This window comes from Stegostoma tigrinum, chromosome 1 (assembly GCF_030684315.1).
Source record: "Stegostoma tigrinum isolate sSteTig4 chromosome 1, sSteTig4.hap1, whole genome shotgun sequence".
Taxonomy (NCBI): Eukaryota; Metazoa; Chordata; class Chondrichthyes; order Orectolobiformes; family Stegostomatidae; genus Stegostoma; species Stegostoma tigrinum.
The window spans coordinates 179,242,886-179,262,643 of NC_081354.1; the positions used below are offsets into that span (position 1 = coordinate 179,242,886).

At 45.5% G+C, this 19,758-nt stretch overlaps 1 protein-coding gene across 5 annotated transcripts in view; it reads right to left on the reverse strand.

Annotated features, from left to right (window-relative positions):
- Nucleotides 1–19,758, reverse strand: part of LOC125457394 (disintegrin and metalloproteinase domain-containing protein 12-like) — a 130,441-nt gene that overhangs the window by 19,544 nt on the left and 91,139 nt on the right. For 4 of the 5 annotated variants that reach the window (XM_059650410.1, XM_048541571.2, XM_048541555.2 and 1 more), the window contains 5 exons: nucleotides 19,117–19,193; nucleotides 16,703–16,838; nucleotides 7,839–7,892; nucleotides 6,217–6,288; nucleotides 2,392–2,564 (listed from right to left, as the gene is read on the reverse strand). In XM_059650410.1, the coding sequence (XP_059506393.1) occupies nucleotides 2,392–2,564; nucleotides 6,217–6,288; nucleotides 7,839–7,892; nucleotides 16,703–16,838; nucleotides 19,117–19,193 (512 nt within the window). The remainder of the gene's footprint in view (nucleotides 1–2,391; nucleotides 2,565–6,216; nucleotides 6,289–7,838; nucleotides 7,893–16,702; nucleotides 16,839–19,116; nucleotides 19,194–19,758) is intronic. The other variant, XM_048541563.2, reaches the window with a different exon arrangement.

The following is a 19,758-nucleotide window of genomic DNA, read 5'->3' on the forward strand; positions in this document are numbered from 1 at the left end:
CAATGTAGAGGAAGCCACAACAGGTATAGCGGATACAGCATACCACGTTGGCAGATGTGCAGGTGAACATCTGCTTGATGTGGAATACCTATCCCCTCCTCCCACCTCAAGCCGCACCTCCATTTCCTACCTACTGACCTCATCCCACCCCTTTGACCTTTCCGTCCTCCCCAGACTGACCTATCCCCTCCCTACCTCCCTACCTCCCCACCTATACTCTCCTCTCCACCTAAGATGCTGCTCGGCCTGCTGTGATCATCCAGCTCTACTCCTTAAATGTTGTGAGGGTTTCTGCCTCTACCAGACTTACAGGCAGTGAGCTCCAGATTCCCACCATCCTCTGAATGAAAAATCTTTTTCTCACATCTCCTCTAAACTTCCTGCCCCTTACTTTAAATCTTGGCCCCCTGGGTCATTGATACCTCCATCAAGGAAGAAGGCTTCTTCCTGATGAACCTTATCTATGGCCTTCATCATTTTATATGTCTCAATACTAGACTTATTTTATTATAGAACCCCTACAGCATGGAAAGAGACCCTTCAGCCCCACACTGAACCTCAGAGCATCCCACCCTGAACCATCCCTCGTAACCCACCTAATCTACACATCCCTGCCCACGACAGGCAATTTAGCATGGCCAAGCCACCTAACGTGCACATCTTTGGACTGTGAGAGGAAACCAGAGCAAGCCCATGCAGACATGGCAAGAATGTGCAAATTCCACAGAGATAGTTGGCCAAGGGTAGGATCAAACCTGGGTTACTGGAGCTGTGAGGCAGCAGGTGCTAACCACTGAGCCACCATGCCACCCATCCCCTGGCAGCCTCTTTTACTCCAAGGAATTGAAAAAAAAACAGGAACCAAGACTACCCACCATGACAAACCAGAACAATTCAGAGTGGGACAGAGCAACAGTGCTTCAACTTCTTCTACACAGCACTGAAGATGACACCTGGAATGGGGATGAAACTTTTCCACGAAAACCAGTCAGCGCAGCGAACCAACGTCAACTCCAAGCACAAGCCAAGCTACTGATCTTTGTTCAGACATAAAACAACCCCATTCTCTCTAATCTCTCTTCATAACTAAATTTTCCAACCCCGGTAACAATCTGGTAAATCTCCCCTGCAACCTCTCCTGTGCTACCACATCCCTCCCCCAAGTGTGGATTCCAGAACTAAGTATAATACCCTAGTTGTGACCTGAGCAACACTTTATACAGTTCCAGTATAAACTCCTTGCTCTCAAACTCTATGATTTGGCTAATAAAGGCAAGTATTCTAAATGCCTTCTTCACCACTTTATCCACCTGTCCTGATGCCTTAAGCTGCACCAAGGTCCCTCTGATCCTTGGTCCTTCCCAGGGTCCTATTGCTCATCATATCAGCCTTATTTGTTCTAAATGCATTCCCTCACATTTATCGCAGGTTGCCTTCCATTTCCTGGTCTACCATCTGACCAACCTGAATGTATTCTCTCACAGTGTGAGGGATTCCTCCTCACCATTTACCATCCCACCCATTTTTGCATCCTCTGAAACTTATTGATCAAGCTGTTCATTCAAGTCAAAATTATTTTTCTGAACCACAAACAATTAGGGCCCCAATGATGACCTCTGTTGGATCCTGCTGGAAATAGACTTGGAAAAACACCCTCAATCATCACCCTCTGCTTCCCACCGCTCAGCCAATGGTGGATTCAATTTGCGAAATTTCTTGGATCCCATGGCCTCTTACTTTTGCTGTCAATCTGCCGTCCAGGACCTGTGCAAAAGCCTTGCTGAACTCCAAGTCGACTACATTCAAAGCATTAGCTTCATCTACACACCAAAAATTCAATCAAGTTGGGCCTGTTTCTTTCCATAAATCCCATATAATTCTACAATCGATCAGTCAAGATCTAATTGAATGATGAAGCTGGGTCTGAGAGTCATCTGGTCAACACTGACTCCTTTTCTCCTTTTTTTTAAGTTCTTATGCAAGGCTTGATGTCAGGCAGAAAGAATGGACAAAGACGAGTGTGAGCCGTACATACTAGTCATGCCTTTGTCAGTGCTAATAAGTTGTCATTTAACTGAGGAGTGTAGGTGCTAGTTTTCAGAGTTTAGATTTTTCTTCTTATTCATTCAAAAGGCAAGAGTATCGCTGACTAGGCCAGCATTCATTGCTCATCCCTAATTTGCCAAGGTCTGCTGAGTGTTGTTGTGGGTCTGGAGTCACCTGTCGGGCAAGCCAGGTAAGGATGGCAGATTTCCTTTGTGCATGTCACCGAGTGCTTTCAGACCTGGGAAGTACAATCACCCATGCAAAAATGCCAGTCTGTCACCAGAAAATCCACCTTCATTCCCCATACCCCCAAGCAGTTGTTCACTGGCATGGGCCCACAGGTACCTGACAAGCTGGGCATTATCATGGCGTATCCTTGGCACAAGCTCTTTGCTTCTCCACTTCATAAAATTTAGCAGAGCCCTTGAAGTATCCTGGCTAGAGCTAATCTTGTTCTCTGTTGTCCAAATTTCAATGCCAACGAGAAAAATCTGGATATTTAGCTCTTTGTAATAGATCTGAAAAATGCAAGAGTATCTTTAGCGTCTGTAAATCTTGCTTGGAAATTTTAACTCAGGTCTTCAATATATACTTGAACCCGTCAGCAATGGAACAGCCCTCAGTGGGCTAGCTCCCAAACCCACACTAGATTTGGTATAGATGTCCAATGATGTGAGGGGCCTGATTAGACTGGATGTGGACGACCTTTTTCCCTCAGCCAAGGGGTCAATTGCCAGGAGGCATTAAGTTAAGGTGAATGGTAGAAGGATCAGATGAGGAAATATATTTTCATGCAGGGGCTGGAGGGGTCTATACCACAGCACCTGGAAGGATTGTAGAGACAGAAACGATTAACTTATTTAAAAGGTGCCTGGAGAGGTATTAGAAGCTCATTCACCTCCAGAGGATGTGGAACACATGCTGAGAAACAGGACTAGGCACAGTAGGCTCTCTCTGCATCATAAACCTTTCTGCATTTTCTAAAGGAGGGAGTTGCAAGGGATGGGAGGTGAGTGGCAACATACAGGTTGCTGCTTGGGAGGCTCAGCATAGACACGATGGGTCAAATGACATTGTGTGATGAAACAATCTACATCTCTCCCTCTGGCTTTCAAAGGCTTCCACTCATTCTCATTCAGTTCTTCATTTCAGTTCTATGATGTTTCAGTGAGACAAATGGTATCTAAACAGATGCAGATGACATGACGATTGGTGGAGTTTGCAGATGGCACGAAGATTGGTGGAGTAGCAGATAGTGAAAGGGGCTGTCAAAGAATGCAGAAGAACATAGATAGGTTGTAGAGGTGGGCAGATAAATGGCAGATGGAGTTTAATCCGGGCAAATGCGAGGTGATGCATTTTGGAAGTTCTAATTCAAGAGCAAACTGTACAGTAAATGGAAAAGTCCTGGGGAAAATTGATGTACAGAGTTCTTTGAGGATGTGACTAGAAAAGTTGATGAGGGTCGAGCTGTGGATGTGGTGTATATGGACTTCAGTAAGGCATTTGATAAGGTTCCCCATGGTAGGCTCATTCAGAAGGTCAGGAGAAATGGGATACAGGGGAACTTAGCTGTCTGGATACAGAATTGGCTGGCCAACAGAAGGCAGCGAGTGGTAGTAGAAGGAAAATATTCTGCCTGGAAGTCAGTGGTGAGTGGTGTTCCACAGGGCTCTGTCCTTGGGCCTCTACTGTTTGTAATTTTTATTAATGACTTGGATGAGGGGATTGAAGGATGGGTCAGCAAGTTTGCAGACGACACAAAGGTTGGAGGTGTCGTTGACAGTATAGAGGACTGTTGTAGGCTGCAGCAGGACATTGACAGGATGCAGAGATGGGCTGAGAGGTGGCAGATGGAGTTCAACCTGGATAAATGCGAGGTGATGCATTTTGGAAGGTCGAATTTGAAAGTTGAGTACAGGATTAAGGATAGGATTCTTGGCAGTGTGGAGGAACAGAGGGATCTTGGCGTGCAGATACATAGATCCCTTAAAATGGCCACCCAAGTGGACAGGGTTGTTAAGAAAGCATATGGTGTTTTGGCTTTCATTAACGGGGGATTGAGTTTAAGAGTCGTGAGTTCTTGTTGCAGATCTATAAAACTTTGGTTAGACCGCACTTGGAATACTGCGTCCAGTTCTGGTCACCCTATTATAGGAAAGATGTGGATGCTTTGGAGAGGATTCAGAGGAGGTTTACCAGGATGCTGCCTGGACTGGAGGGCTTATCTTATGAAGAGAGGTTGACTGAGCTCGGACTCTTTTCATTGGAGAAAAGGAAGAGGAGAGGGGACCTAATTGAGGTATACAAGATAATGAGAGGCATAGATAGAGTTGATAGCCAGAGACTATTTCCCAGGGCAGAAAAGGATAACACGAGGGGCCATAGTTTTAAACTGGTTGGAGGAAAGTATAGGGGGGATGTCAGAGGCGGGTTCTTTACACAGAGATTGGTGAGAGCATGGAATGCGTTGCCAGCAGCAGTTGTGGAAGCAAGGTCATTGGGGACATTTAAGAGACTGCTGGACATGCATATGGTCACAGAAATTTGATGGTGCATACATGAGGATCAATGCTCGGCACAACACCGTGGGCTGAAGGGCCTGTTCTGTGCTGTACTGTTCTATGCTCTATGTTCTAGATCTGTGTGTTCAGGTCCATTGTTCCCTGAAGGTGGCAACGCAGGTCAGTAGAATGGTCAAGAAGGCATGCGACATGCTTTCCTTCATTGGACGGGGTCTTGAGTACAAGAGTTGGCAGGTCATGTTACAGTTGTATAGGACTTTGGTTCAGCCGCATTTAAAGTACTGCGTACAGTTCTGGTCGCCACATTAACAAAAGGATGTGGATGCTTTGGAGAGGGTGCAGAGGAGGTTCACCAGGATGTTGCCTGGTATGGAGGGTGCTGGCTATGAAGAAAGGTTGAGTAGATTAGGATTATTTTCATTAGAAAGACGGAGATTGAGTGGGGACCTGATTGAGGTCTACAAAATCATGAGGGGTATTGACAGGGTGGATAGCAAGAAGCTTTTTCTCAAAGTGGGGAACTCAATTTCTAGGGGTCATGAGTTCAAAGTGAGAGGAGGAAAGTTTAAGGGAGATATGCGTGAAAAGTTCTTTACACAGAGGGTGGTGGGTGCCTGGAACACGTTGCCAGCGGAGGTGGTAGACGCAGACACGATAGTGTCTTTTAAGATATATTTGGACAGGTACATGGATGGGCTGGGAGCAAATAGACACAGACCGTTAGAAAATAGATGACAGGTTGGACGAGGATCTTGGAGGGCCGAAGGGCCTGTTCCTGCGCTGTAATTTTCTTTGTTCTTTGTTTAAACATAAATTGCAATGATTGTTGTTGCCACGAACACTACAGTGAGAGACTTCAGCTCAAGGGCTTCAGCAACACCTCACTGGAACAGGCAATAAATTCTGACTTTGCAGAGGTAACTAATCAAAAACACAACTGTTTTGTGGGCCGGGTGGATTTATTGAAATGTTTTTGTCCATCCTGTACTTGCAAATCTATTTGGTTGCCATGGCTAATTGAGTGGGAGATTAATGTGAACAACTCTAAGTGCCTAGCGACCTGCAGTGGCATTGCCAAGTAATTGCAAAACATTGTGGCTGGACTTGGTTTGTTTCTGGTTGAGACATTGAGGTTGTGAAAGGGGCTATTTGGTCCGATTGTTCTATTGTTGTATGAACATTCTTTCAATTTTTTTTCCCAAACGCTGCTTTTTTGTTGGAATGAAAGCAACTACTCAAAGGAACATGAAAGATTGACAATGTTTTTGTTTCAATCCCCTGATAATTTATCTCCCTGTTTTGCTGTCTGTGCTCCAAACGCTTCAGCGATCCCCCTGATTTCAGTAATGTTGAAATCAAAACCCCCGGCATTGCTTCTCACTCCAACCCATTTCTTTCTGGAGCTCCTCAACGTCTTAAGTCCACTGGTCTGGGCCCAAAACGTCAGCTTTTGTGCTCCTAAGGTGCTGCTTAGCCTGCTGTGTTCATCCAGCTTCACACTTTGTTATCCCTCCTTTACAATATATACAAATTCTTTTAAAATGCAAGGTTCGCTGTTTTGAGTTATATACTTGCTGCCCTTTTTTTTGTCCTATCTTGATCTTAAGAATGGACTGCCCAGTAGGAAGGACGTAATTTCCATTACCTGATTAACATGATGTCCAAGAGTAATTAACCGTTCCTGGGTCTTTCTGAGGTCCCCTCCGTTTTGGAGGAACTGTGGAAAACACAATAGCGAATGCTTCATGAAGAGAATGCACTTTTGAAGAGTTCCCTTTAACACTAGTCAAAGCTACTTCTCAGCAAGATTTAAACCAGGGCAGATTTTCGTTCATTATCGATAAGTTTCTGTATGTGACCAACGCAATCCACACTCCTACATTTCTCACTCCTCACCAGAGATCTTTTAAAATGCATTCTCTCTTTGAAATCATATCAAAAGAAGCATTTTTGCCGCTACATGAACAAGAGTGGTGCGCAGTTGTGTGTGGAGCTGGAGGAGCAGCACGGTGGCTTAGTGGTTAGCACTACAGCGTCACAGCGCCAGAGACCCAGGTTCAGTTCCAGCCTCAAGTGACTGTCTGTGTGGAGTTTGCACATTCTCCCCGTGTCTGCTTGGATTTCCTCCGGGTGCTCCGGTTTCCTCCCACGGTACAAAGATGTGCAGGCTAGGTGGATTGGCCATGCTAAATTGCCTAAAGTGTTCAGGGGTGTGTGAGTTATAGGGGGTGGGTCTGGGTGGGATGCTTCAAGGGATGGTGTGGACTTGTTGGGTCAAAGGGCCTGTTTCCACACGATAGGGTATCTAATCTTAAAAAAAAACACAGTAGGCCGGGCAGCATGAGAGGAGCAGGAAAGTTGACATTTTGGGTCAGGAACCTCCTTCAGAAATGAATAAGAGCAACCTGCATTGGAAGAGCTTATGTATACTTATGAAGCTCCACACAGGGAGTTGGGGTGCCATTACGGACAAAATTAACCCCAATCTCCATTTGCTTTCTGGCAGCCAAGTGACCGCGTTGGTTATTCGGATCAGAAGGTTGAGCTGATTTTTCCATTCTCCACACACTCTGTCCCCTACTCCACCACCCGCCCTGGCAAAAACGCTTTAACTATAGGATGCTAAGACAAACTTTCGGATATTACCAGGTATAAAGAAAGGCTGTGACTTCTTTCAATGGAGCGTAGAAGGTTGAGGAGCGACCTTATGGAGGCTTATAAAATCACAAATGATACAAAAAGTGCTAATGGTTGGTGCCTTTTCCCCGGGGTGGGGGATGTCAAGACCAGAAGGTCATTTTTAAGATGAGAGGAGAGAGATTTTAAAAATATGATGACAAGCATTTTTTTTACACAGAGGGTGGTTCGTGTGTAGAATGAACTTCCTGATGAAGTGGCAGATGTGGGTTCAGTTGGAATGTTTCAAAGACGTTTAGATAAGTACATGAATAGGAAACGTTTGGAGGGATATGGGCCAAACGCAGGCAGCTGGGACTAGTTTAGTTTGAGAACATGATTGGCATGGACTAGTTGGGCCAAAGGGTCTGTTTCCATGCTGCATGACTGTATGACTCAGACCAGCGATCAAATCTGTGACTGTGCATTACACCTAGCCCATTCAGATATCAGGACAAAGCTCTTTTATTTGAAGGAATGGGTATTCAGGGATGTGCAGTTTAAGCACAGATCTTCCATAACCTGTTGAATAGCAGTGTCAAGGTTGATGGCCTGAATGGCCTTTCTCTATGACCCTGTAAAAAACGTTACCTCTTCTCTGTCAGCCACCAGGAAGAGCTCGATGCTCAGATTGGCTTTACGACTCTGGTCAAGAAAGAGAAGGAAGAACACAATGGTGAGTGCATGTCCCTGCGACCCTCTTTATTACACACAGTGAGGGAATTGTCTGCAGTTCTGTCATTATGTCTCCTGGAAACTTTTGAAAGTTTATCACTTACATTTAGAGACTCAAATGGGTGGTGATGGTCTAGTGGTGTTATCACACAATTTATTAAGCCAATGGTAATGGTCTGGGGACTTGAGTTCAAATCCCACTGTGGATGAAATTTAAAATCAATAAGAATCTGGAATTAAACATCTAACGATGACCATGAAACCATTGTTGCTACAAACTCATCTGGTTCCCTGATGTGCATTAGGGAAGGAAATCTGCCGTTCTTACCTGTCCTGGCCTACATGTGACTCCAGGTTCACAGCAATCTGGTCGACTCTTATCTGCCCTCCGGGCAATTAGGGATGGGCAGTAAATGCTGGCACAGCCAGCGATGCCCACTTCTTACGAATAAATTATCATAAAGTGGCTGTTTTTATTGGGAAAAGGCACTGTCATTCTGCAACATCCCACAAATAGGATTGAAGTGAGTGTTGCTGATGAGTAAAAAGTGGTTGCTGGGCCACTGGGAGTTCATAGAATCATAGAATCCCTACAGAGGGAAAGGAGGCATTCGGCCCATCAAATCCACATCAACCCTCTGAAGAGCGTCCCACCTGTAACCCTGTAACCCTGCATTTCCCATGGCTAATAGAACATAGAACATAGAACATAGAACAGTACAGCACAGAACAGGCCCTTCAGCCCACAATGTTGTGCCGACCATTGATCCTCATGGATGCACCCTCAAATTTCTGTGACCATATGCATGTCCAGCAGTCTCTTAAATGACCCCAATGACCTTGCTTCCACAACTGCTGCTGGCAACGCATTCCATGCTCTCACAACTCTCTGCGTAAAGAACCTGCCTCTGACATCCCCTCTATACTTTCCACCAACCAGCTTAAAACTATGACCCCTCGTGCTAGCCATTTCTGCCCTGGGAAATAGTCTCTGGCTATCGACTCTATCTATGCCTCTCATTATCTTGTATACCTCAATTAGGTCCCCTCTCCTCCTCCTTTTCTCCAATGAAAAGAGACCGAGCTCAGTCAACCTCTCTTCATAAGATAAGCCCTCCAGTCCAGGCAGCATCCTGGTAAACCTCCTCTGAACCCTCTCCAAAGCATCCACATCTTTCCTATAATAGGGCGCCCAGAACTGGACGCAGTATTCCAAGTGCGGTCTAACCAAAGTTTTATAGAGCTGCAACAAGATCTCACGACTCTTAAACTCAATCCCCCTGTTAATGAAAGCCAAAACACCATATGCTTTCTTAACAACCCTGTCCACTTGGGTGGCCATTTTAAGGGATCTATGTATCTGCACACCAAGATCGCTCTGTTCCTCCACGCTGCCAAGAATCCTATCCTTAATCCTGTACTCAGCTTTCAAATTCGACCTTCCAAAATGCATCACCTCGCATTTATCCAGGTTGAACTCCATCTGCCACCTCTCAGCCCATCTCTGCATCCTGTCAATGTCCCGCTGCAGCCTACAACAGCCCTCTACACTGTCAACGACACCTCCGACCTTTGTGTCGTCTGCAAACTTGCTGACCCATCCTTCAATTCCCTCGTCCAAGTCATTAATAAAAATTACAAACAGTAGAGGCCCAAGGGCAGAGCCCTGTGGAACCCCACTCACCACTGACTTCCAGGCAGAATATTTTCCTTCTACTACCACTCGCTGTCTTCTGTTGGCCAGCCAATTCTGTATCCAAGCAGCTAAGTTCCCCTGTATCCCATTCCTCCTGACCTTCTGAATGAGCCTTCCATGGGGAACCTTGTCAAATGCCTTACTGAAGTCCATATACACCACATCCACAGCTTGACCCTCATCAACCTTACTAGTCACATCCTCAAAAAACTCGATAAGGTTTGTAAGGCATGACCTACCCCTCACAAAGCCGTGTTGACTGTATTTGATCAAGCCATGCTCTTCCAGATGGTCATAAATCTTATCCCTCAGAATCCTTTCTAACACCTTGCAGACGACAGACGTGAGACTTACCGGTCTATAATTGCCGGGGATTTCCCGATTTCCTTTCTTGAAGAGAGGAATTACATTTGCCTCTCTCCAGTCCTCAGGTACGACTCCAGTGGAGAGCGAGGATGCAAAGATCTTCGCAAGTGGCGAAGCAATTGCATTTCTCGCTTCCCAAAGCAGCCGAGGACAAATCTGATCCGGGCCTGGCGACTTGTCAATCTTAATGTTTGACAAAATTTTCAGTACATCAGCTTCCTCTATCTCTATCCATTCCAGCATGCACACCTGCTCTTCAAAGGTTTCATTCACTACACAGGTCGTTTCTTTCGTAAAGACAGAAGCAAAAAACTCATTTAGGGCTTCCCCTACCTCCTCAGGCTCCACACACAAGTTCCCTATGCTATCCCTGATCGGCCCTACTCTTTCTTTGACCATTCTCTTATTCCTCACGTAAGTGTAAAATGCCTTTGTGTTTTCCCGGATTCCTTCTGCCAAGCCTTTCTCGTGCCCCCTCCTGGCTCTCCTCAGACCATTTTTGAGCTCCTTCCTTGCCTGCATGTAATCCTCTCTAGCTGAACTTGACCCTAGCTTCCTCCACCTTATGTAAGCTACCTTCTTCCTTTTCACTAGAAGCTCCACCGCTCTCGTCATCCAAGGTTCCTTTATCTTACCCCGTCTTGCCTGTCTCAGAGGGACATATTTACTCATCACTCCCAACAACTGTTCCTTAAACCATCTCCACATGTCTATAGTTCCCTTACCATGGAACAACTGCTCCCAGTCCATGCTTCCTAACTCGTGTCTAATCGCATCATAGTTTCCTCTTCCCCAATTAAATATCCTCCCATTCTGCCTAATCCTCTCCTTCTCCATAGCTATGTAGAATGAGAGAGTGTTATGGTCACTATCACCAAAATGCTCTCCCACCACAAGATCTGATACCTGCCCCGGCTCGTTTCCGAGCACCAAGTCTAGAATGGCCTCTCCCCTCGTCGGCCTGTCAACGTACTGCGTTAGGAAACCCTCCTGAACACACCTTACAAAAACAGCTCCATTCAAATCTTCTGCTCGAAGGAGGTTCCAATCAATATTAGGAAAGTTAAAGTCACCCATTACAACAACCCTACTGCGTCCACACTTTTCCAAAATCTGTCGACCTATGCTTTCTACAATCTCCCTGCTGCTATTGGGGGGCCTGTAGTAAACCCCTAACGAGGTGACTACTCCCTTGCTGTTCCTAATTTCCACCCATACTGACTCAGTAGGCAGATCTTCCTCGACAATGGAAGCTTCTGTAGCTGTGATACCCTCTCTGATTAGTAGTGCTACACCCCCTCCTCTTTTTCCCCCCTCCCTATTCTTTTTAAATGTTCTAAACCCTGGAATATCCAGCAACCATTCCAGCCCATGAGAAACCCATGTCTCTGTTATGGCCACAACATCATAGCACCAGGTACTGATCCATGCTCTAAGTTCATCACTTTTATTCCTGATACTCCTTGCATTAAAGCAAACACACTTTAACCGATCCCTTGGTTCCTTCCCAGGAAAATCCTTCCCACTAGCTGGTCTACCTCTTGCTACTGCCTCACCTGCATCAACGCTCACCTCTGGTATACAGCTCAGGTTCCCACCCCCCTGCCATACTAGTTTAAACCCTCTCGAACTACTCGAGCAAACCTTCCACCCAGGACATTGGTCCCCTTCCAGTTCAGATGCAACCCGTCCTTCTTGTACAGGTCCCACCTTCCCCAGAAGGCATCCCAATTATCAACATATCTGAAACCCTCCCTCCTACACCAGCTGCGTAGCCACGTGTTCAGCTGCGCCCGCTCCCTGTTCCTCACCTCGCTATCTCGTGGCACCGGTAGTAAACCAGAGAACACTACTCTGTTCGTCCTGCTCTGCAGCTTCCATCCTAACTCCCTGAAATCACTTTTTATATCCTCAAACCTATTTCTGGCTATATCATTTGTGCCAATATGTAACACGATTTCTGGCTGTTCACCCTCCCCTTTCAGAACTTTATACACCCGATCGGAGACGTCCCGGACCCTGGCACCAGGGAGGCAACATACCTTCCGGGAATCCCGATCTTGCCCACAAAATCTCCTGTCGATTCCCCTAACTATCGAGTCCCCTACCACGAGTACTTTTCTATTCTGCCCCCTTCCCTTCTTTGCCACAGTGTCAGGCTCAGTGCCAGAGAACTGACTACTATGGCTTTCCTCTGGTAGGTCAACCCCCCCAGCAGTATCCAAAACAGTATACTTATTGCTGAGGGGAATGCCCACAGGGGATCTCTGCACTGTCTGTCTGTCCCCTTTCCTCCCCCTAACTGTAACCCATCTATCCTCGTCCTGAGCCTTAGGAGTGACCAACTCCCGATAACTCCTCTCAATTACCCCCTCTGCCTCCCGAATGATCCGTAGTTCATCCAGCTCCAGCTCCATTTCCCTAACACGGTTTCTACTTAGCCTGCACATCCCTGGACACTACAGGCCAATTAGAATGGCCACTCCAACTAACCTGCACATCTTTGGACTGTGGGAGGAAATTGGAGCACCCGGAGGAAACCTGGATCAGACGGGGGAGAACATGCAAACTGCACCCAGGCCCCTGGCTCTGTGAGGCAGCAGTGTTAACCAATGAGCCAATGTGCTGCCCAAATGGTCTTGTTTATCTTCAGGAAGTATCATTGCCAGCTTTTACCTATGAACGTGTAACAGACATTCCTTGGTTAATCTTCCTATTTAAAGGAGAGAATTTCCTTAATATGACATAGCGTCGGCCTTGATGGTGCACTCAAACACTCAGGTGAGCTTTGACACAATGTTCTGTCAACTGAAGCATGTCAAACACTCCAGAAGGGCGATAGAGGGCTTGGTGACGTGGCGCAATGAGAACAACCTCTCTCTAAATGTTGGCAAAACTAAATGAACTGATCATTGACTTCAGAAAGGAAAGAGTAGAATATGCCCCCATTTACATCAACGGAACTGAGGTTGAGAGGGTGGAAAGCATCAAGTTTGTTGGCATGACGATAACCGACACCGATGTGGACCTCCCATGTAGGTGCGATCATCAGATAGGCACAACAAAGCCTCTTCTTCCTCAGGCAGCCCAGGAAATTTGGCATCTCCATAAGGTCCCTCACCAACTTCTACAGATGCACCATTGATAGAATACTGCCCAGGTGCATAAAGGCCTGGTGCGGCAACTGCTCTGCCCAGGACTGTGAGAGACTACAGAAGGTGGTGCACGCAGCCCAGACCATCACCGAAGCCAACCTTCCATCCATGGACTCTATTTACACGGCTCACTGCTGCCAAAAGGTGGCCAACATTTGACCACGCTTGGAATATTGTGTTCAGTTCTGGTCACCTCGCTTTAGGAAAGATGTGGAAGCTTCAGGGAGGGTGCAGAGAAAATTTACCAGGATGCTGCCTGGACTGGAGGGCAGGTCTGATGAGGAAAGTTTGAGGAAGCTCGGGCTTTTTTCATTCGAGCGAAGAAGGTTGACAGGCGTCTTGATATAGGTGTACAAGATGATGAGAGGTATAGATAGAGTGGATAGTCAGAGACTTTTACCCAGGGCAGAATGGCTCTTATGAAGGGGCATAATTTTAAGATGATTGGAGTAAGGTATAGGGGAGATATCAGAGGTAGGTTCTTCACACAGAGCGCGGTGGGCGTGTGGAATGTGCTTCCGGCAGTGGTAGTGGAGTCAGGTACTGCAGAGACTTTTAAGTGACTCTTGAATCGGCACATGGATGATAGTGAAATGTAGGATATGCAGGGTAGTAGGATAATAGGTTGGCACAACATGGTGGGCTGAAGGGCCTGTACTGTACTGTGCTATACTGTTCCATGTTCAATGTTCTATGTAACATCATCAGAGACCCATCACACCCCAGTAATGACCTCCTACAACCTCTTCTTTCACATAGAAGATTCAGAGGCTTGAACATGCACACCAGCAGGTTCATGAACAGCTTGTTCCTGGCCATTATTAGACTAATGAACAGATTCACTAGCCTCAAATACGATTGATCTTGCTAACGTTGATCTTACCTGGGTCATGCCTTGTGCAATATAACCTGTATGCCTCTTTCTAAGTTATTTTACAACGTTTGATCTGTACATCCTTTGCTTACTGTGCGGCTTGCACTGCTCACAAACAAAACTTACCGCTGTACTCCAGTACATGTGACAATGAATCAATCAATCAATCAGCTGAAAGCAGTTACACCATACGTAGAAAGTTATTAATAAAATCAAAGGTAGCCTCAACCACATCCTGCCAATCAAGAAAGTCATGTCTCATCCTAATCCCAGCCCTGACCTAATTCCCTTTTGGCTAAGAACTTTTAATACGTTTGGTAACTAACATTATCACTCTCAGATGCAGCATCAACACACGTACAACTCAGGTCAAAGGAACCGAAGTGGACTATTCAGCCCTTCAAGCCAGTTCCACCATTCAGTGAGAACATAGCTAGCCTGCAGCTGAACTCCTTATATCTGTCTATGGCTCATATCGCTTAACATCTTTGGTAAACAAAAAATGATCAAACTCAGATTTAAATTAACAACTGATCCAGCATTCTCTGCTGTTTGTGGAAGAGAGTTCCAAACCTCTATCCCTTTTGTGTATGAAAGTGCTTCCTAACATCTCTGCTGAATGATCTGCCCCTAATTTTCAGGTTACGGCTCCTAGTTGTAAAATCCCCAACTGGTGGAAATCTTTTTGCAGGAGAAAAGTCCGGTCCCCTTTCACATTTATTTGGTTCAGTTTTGAAACTAGCCCTGCTTAGTCCTCGGCTCCCTGACTAGAAGAAGTAGTTTCTCTTGATTTATTTTATCAATTTTCCTCGATATCTTGAAAACTTCAGTCAAATCACCTTCTAGATTGTAACCTTGGCTTCTGCAGTCTCTCCTTTTAATTTTACACTGATTCAGTATCATTCTGGCATGCCTATGACTCGATACCTACTCTGAACTCCCTCCAAAGTCTTTATGTGGATTAACCAGAACTGTACTCCAGTACAGTACTCCACTTTTGATTCAACTAGGGCTTTTATAACTGCTGCTAAATGTCTACTCTCTTGTAATTTAGCTCTTGAGTGATAAAGAGATAATGTCATTCACTTTATTGATTATTTTCTATGCCTATTCCTGATATTTCAATGATCCATGTCACTGGGCCAACCTTCCTCTACTTCCTTATGGGCATAATCCATCACCTTTCCAAATCTGGCCCACAGCTGGCTTCTGCTTTCTCACTGCCAATGGAGCAGACATCAACCAACTTGTTTCCATGTCCAAACTTAGTCAGTCCTCCTAAACTCTTTATTAGATCGATCACTTTCAAATTTCAAATAGCTTCTCTGGGACCACCCTACTTCCCTCCTTTCTCATAGTACAGGTCCCATGTTCAAAATCCAGCAGACATGGGACAGCAACCACGCCCAATGTTCGATTTTCCACGATTTTGGACAATAAAGTTAACAGATAAGAAAGTAGGAAATAGAAGCAGGTATAGGCCATCTGGCCCCTCAAGCCTGCATTACCATTCAGTAGGATCATGTCTGATCTTTTGGTGGAAACATCTCCCCTTACTCATCCATTTACCATAACCCTAAATTCCTTTACTGTTCAAAAATCTACTTAGACTCACCTTAAAAAACATTCAACAAGAAAGCCTCAACTGTGTCACTGGGACTGGGCAGGGAATTCCACATTTTCACACCTCTTTGCCTGAAGGAGTTCCTCCTCAATTCATTCCTAAACTGTTCCCACTAATATTGAGGCTATGCTCTGAACACTTTGCATTAATTTCTTCTTTATACATTCATGGGATGAGGGTGTCACTGGCCAGGCAGCATTCATTGTCCATCCCTAATTGCCAAGAGGGCAGTTAAGAGCAAACCACATTGCTGTTGACCTGCAGTCACATGTAGGCCAGACCAGGTAAGGCTGGCAGGTTCCTTCCCTAAAGGACTGACAATTGGCATTGGCTTTGTGGTCATCATTAATCTTCTAATTCCAGATTCTTTTTTTAAATTGAATTCAAATTCCACAGTCTGCCATGGCAAGATTTGAACTCAGGTCCTTGGATCATTGCCGGGTTGTCTCCCCATCAGCTGCTATTCCGTATTACATTGATACCAGCTGTATTGTGAACGTTACCCTTTCATCTAGGCTCTTTGACCTGGTGAAACCAAGCCATGTGGCATCTGGACTTAGAAATGAATAGACGTGTTAAAGAGCATGTTAACTTTCAGGTACGATGAGGCTGGAATTCTGACAGTGCTGGACAGCTGATGGAAATATAATAGAATTGGACATCGGTCCATCCTTGGGGACTGGCACAGGGCCAATGGTGATTGCGGGTGCATGACCTGGTGGTATGCAGAAAGATCTTGAGGTGTATCATTCCAATGTGGGCAATGGCAGGTAGGAATAGACCAAAGCCAAAGGAACAGAACTGCCCAATTCCTTCTTCAGGAGTTTACTGACAAGCTGAGAAACACAATCAATGCTGTCTGGCTCAACTGCCTTAGTCTAGTTGAGCCATCTAACACCACCTCTAGCGATTGCCATGGGGTTCCATTAAGGGCTGGCAAGAGTGTCATTGCCATAATTTCTTGAATATCCAGGGACAAGTCTAGACACAGGCTCTTACTACATAGTGTGCCCTTTTCAATTGCTGACTAAACATTCATGTTTAGGGTTAGTCTTGGTCTCTTACCATGGATGTCGTAGAGAACGGGGGAATAATGTGCCTCTTGGTACGGACATGCCCCAGCTGGATCAGTTTGTGCTTCTCGTCGCTATTTTCCACAGGGTCGATGGCATATCTCCGATCTCCAATTGATATGTAGCCACTGCAACAGGAGGCACGCGTGAGACACTTACATTGCCAAGAACTTAGCCTTGGTAAAGGCTGATAGATATCACATTAACAGAAAGAAAGGGTGCATCTAGATAAACACATTTCCAAAACACAGTTTGATACGACCCGTAACTCACTTTTGAAGTACTGGCACTCTTCTGCAGCCAATTTGCATACAGATCTGATGAGAGCTCTGCTTTGGTGATGTGTTAGTTAGGGAATAAATCGTGGCATGGATGAAACAAAGAAACAAAGAAACCTACAACACAGGAACAGGCCCTTCGGCCCTCCAAGCCTGCGCTGATCAAGATCCTCTGTCTAACCTGTCATCTATTTTCTAAGGGTCTGTGTCCATTTGCTCCCGGACCATCCATGTACCTGTCCAGATATATCTTAAAAGACGCTAACGTGTCTGCATCTACCACCTCCGCTGGCAACGCGTTCCAGGCACCCGCCACCCTCTGTGTAAAGAACTTTCCACGCATAGCTCCCTTAAACTTTCCTCCTCTCACTTTGAACTCATGACCCCTAGTAATGGAGTCCCCCACTCTGGGAAAAAGCTTCTTGCTATCCACCCTGTCTATACCCCTCATGATTTTGTAGACCTCAATCAGGTCCCCCCTCAATCTCTATCTTTCTAATGAAAATAATTCCAATCTCAACTTTTCTTCGTAGCTAGCGCCCTCCATAACAGGCAACATCCTGGTGAACTTCCTCTGCACCCTCTCCAAAGCATCCACATCCTTTTGGTAATATGGTGACCAGAACTGTACACAGTACTCCAAATGTGGGCAAACCAAAGTCCTATACAACTGCAACATGACCTGCCAACTCTTGTACTCAATACCCCGCCCAATGAAGGAAAGCATGCCATATGCCTTTTTGACCACTCTATTGACCTGCGTTGTCACCTTCAGGGGACAATGGACCTGAACACCCAGATCACTCTGTTCATCAATTTACCCTAGGACTTTTCCATTTACTGTATAGTTTGTCCTTGAATTTGATCTTCCAAAATGCATCACCTCGCATTTGCCCGGATTGAACTCCATCTGCCATTTATCTGCCCAACTCTCCAGTCTATCTACATTCTGCTGTAATTTCTGACAGTCCCCTTCACTATCAGCTACTCCACCAATCTTAGTGTCATCAGCAAACTTGCTGATCAGACCACCTACACCTTCCTCCAGATCATTTACATATATCACAAACAACAGTGGTCCCAGCACAGATCCTTGTGGAACACCACTGGTTACAGGTCTCCAATTTGAGAAACTCCCTTCTACTACTACCCTCTGTCTCCTGTTGCCCAGCCAGTGTTTTATCCATCTAGCTAGCACACCCTGGACCCCATGTGACTTCACTTTCTCCATCAGCCTGCCATGCGGAACCTTATCAAACGCCTTACTGAAGTCCATGTATATGACATCTAAAGCCTTTCCCTCATCAATCAACTTTGTCACGTTCTCAAAGAATTCTATTAAGTTGGTAAGACATGACCTTCCCTGTACAAAACCATGTTGCCTATCACTGATAAGCCCATTTTCTTCCAAATGGGAATAGATTCTATCCCTCAGTATCTTCTCCAGCAGCTTCCCTACCACTGACGTCAGACTCACCGTCGATAATTACCTGGATTATCCTTGCTGCCCTTCTTAAACAAGGGGACAACATTAGCATGTCTCCAGTCCTCTGGGACCTCACCCGTGTCTAAGGACACTGCAAAGATATCTGTTAGGACCCCGGCTATTTCCTTTATTGCTTCCCTCAGTAACCTGGGATAGATCCCATCTGGACCTGAGGACTTGTCCACCTTATTGTCTTTTAGGATACCTAAGACTTCCTCCTTCCTTATGTCAACCTGACCTCGAGTAAGCTAACATCTATCCCTACCCTCAACATCCGTCATGTCCCTCTCCTTGGTGAATACCGATGCAAAGTACTCGTTAAGAATGTCACCCATTTTCTCTGACTCAGCGCATAACTTTCCTTCTTTGTCCTTAAGTGGGCTGGGGAGATATTATCTTCTTTCCTCTGAAACAGCGCTGTGCAATATTTTCGAATTCAAGAGGGCCTCACTTTGATGTCTCATCAGGACGATGGCACCTCCAACAGTTCATCATTCCCTTGACACCACACTGGAGCACCAACTTGTACTGGGGCTTGAACCCACAAAGACATGTGACCTTGAGGTGAATTTACTACCAGTAATCTACAACAGACAGGTTAATTAAGCAGATTAGTCAGTGCTTTGAGGCTTTAATTCCTACCTGAGACCTTGGCAGGAGCAAAGAGACGCTGAAGAATCTTCTACGCCCTCAACAAAACCCGTGTAGCAGCAGTGATTCTGGAACAGAATTGAGAAATATCTGGTTTAATGTTTGCGCTTAATGTTGCCAGGGGTGGAGGGTATGAGCTATAGGGAAAAGCTGAATAGGCTGGGGATATTTTCCTTGAAAGATCAGAGGTTGACAGGTGTAAAATCATGAGGGCATGGTTAGAATAAGTAGTCAAGGTCTTTACCCCAGGGTAGGGGAGTGCAAAACTAGAGGGCATAGGTTTAAGGTGAGAGGGGAAAGATTTAAAAGGGACCTAAGCGGCAACTTATTCACACAGAGGGTGGCGCATGAATGGAGAGAGATGCCAGCAGAATTGATGGAGACTGGTACAATTATAACATTTAAAAGGCATCTTGATGGGTACACGAATAGGAAGGGTTTAGAGGGATATGGGGTAAATGCTCGCCGATAGGACTACGTAAATTTAGAATATCTGGTTGGCATGGATTAATTGGGCTGAAGGGTCTGTTTCTATGATGCACATCTCCATGACTGTGACTCTATATCTGCCCCTAATTATGTTTCATTGGAAAATTAATTTTTCAATTTCTCTCCCAGTTTATTACCCAGAAA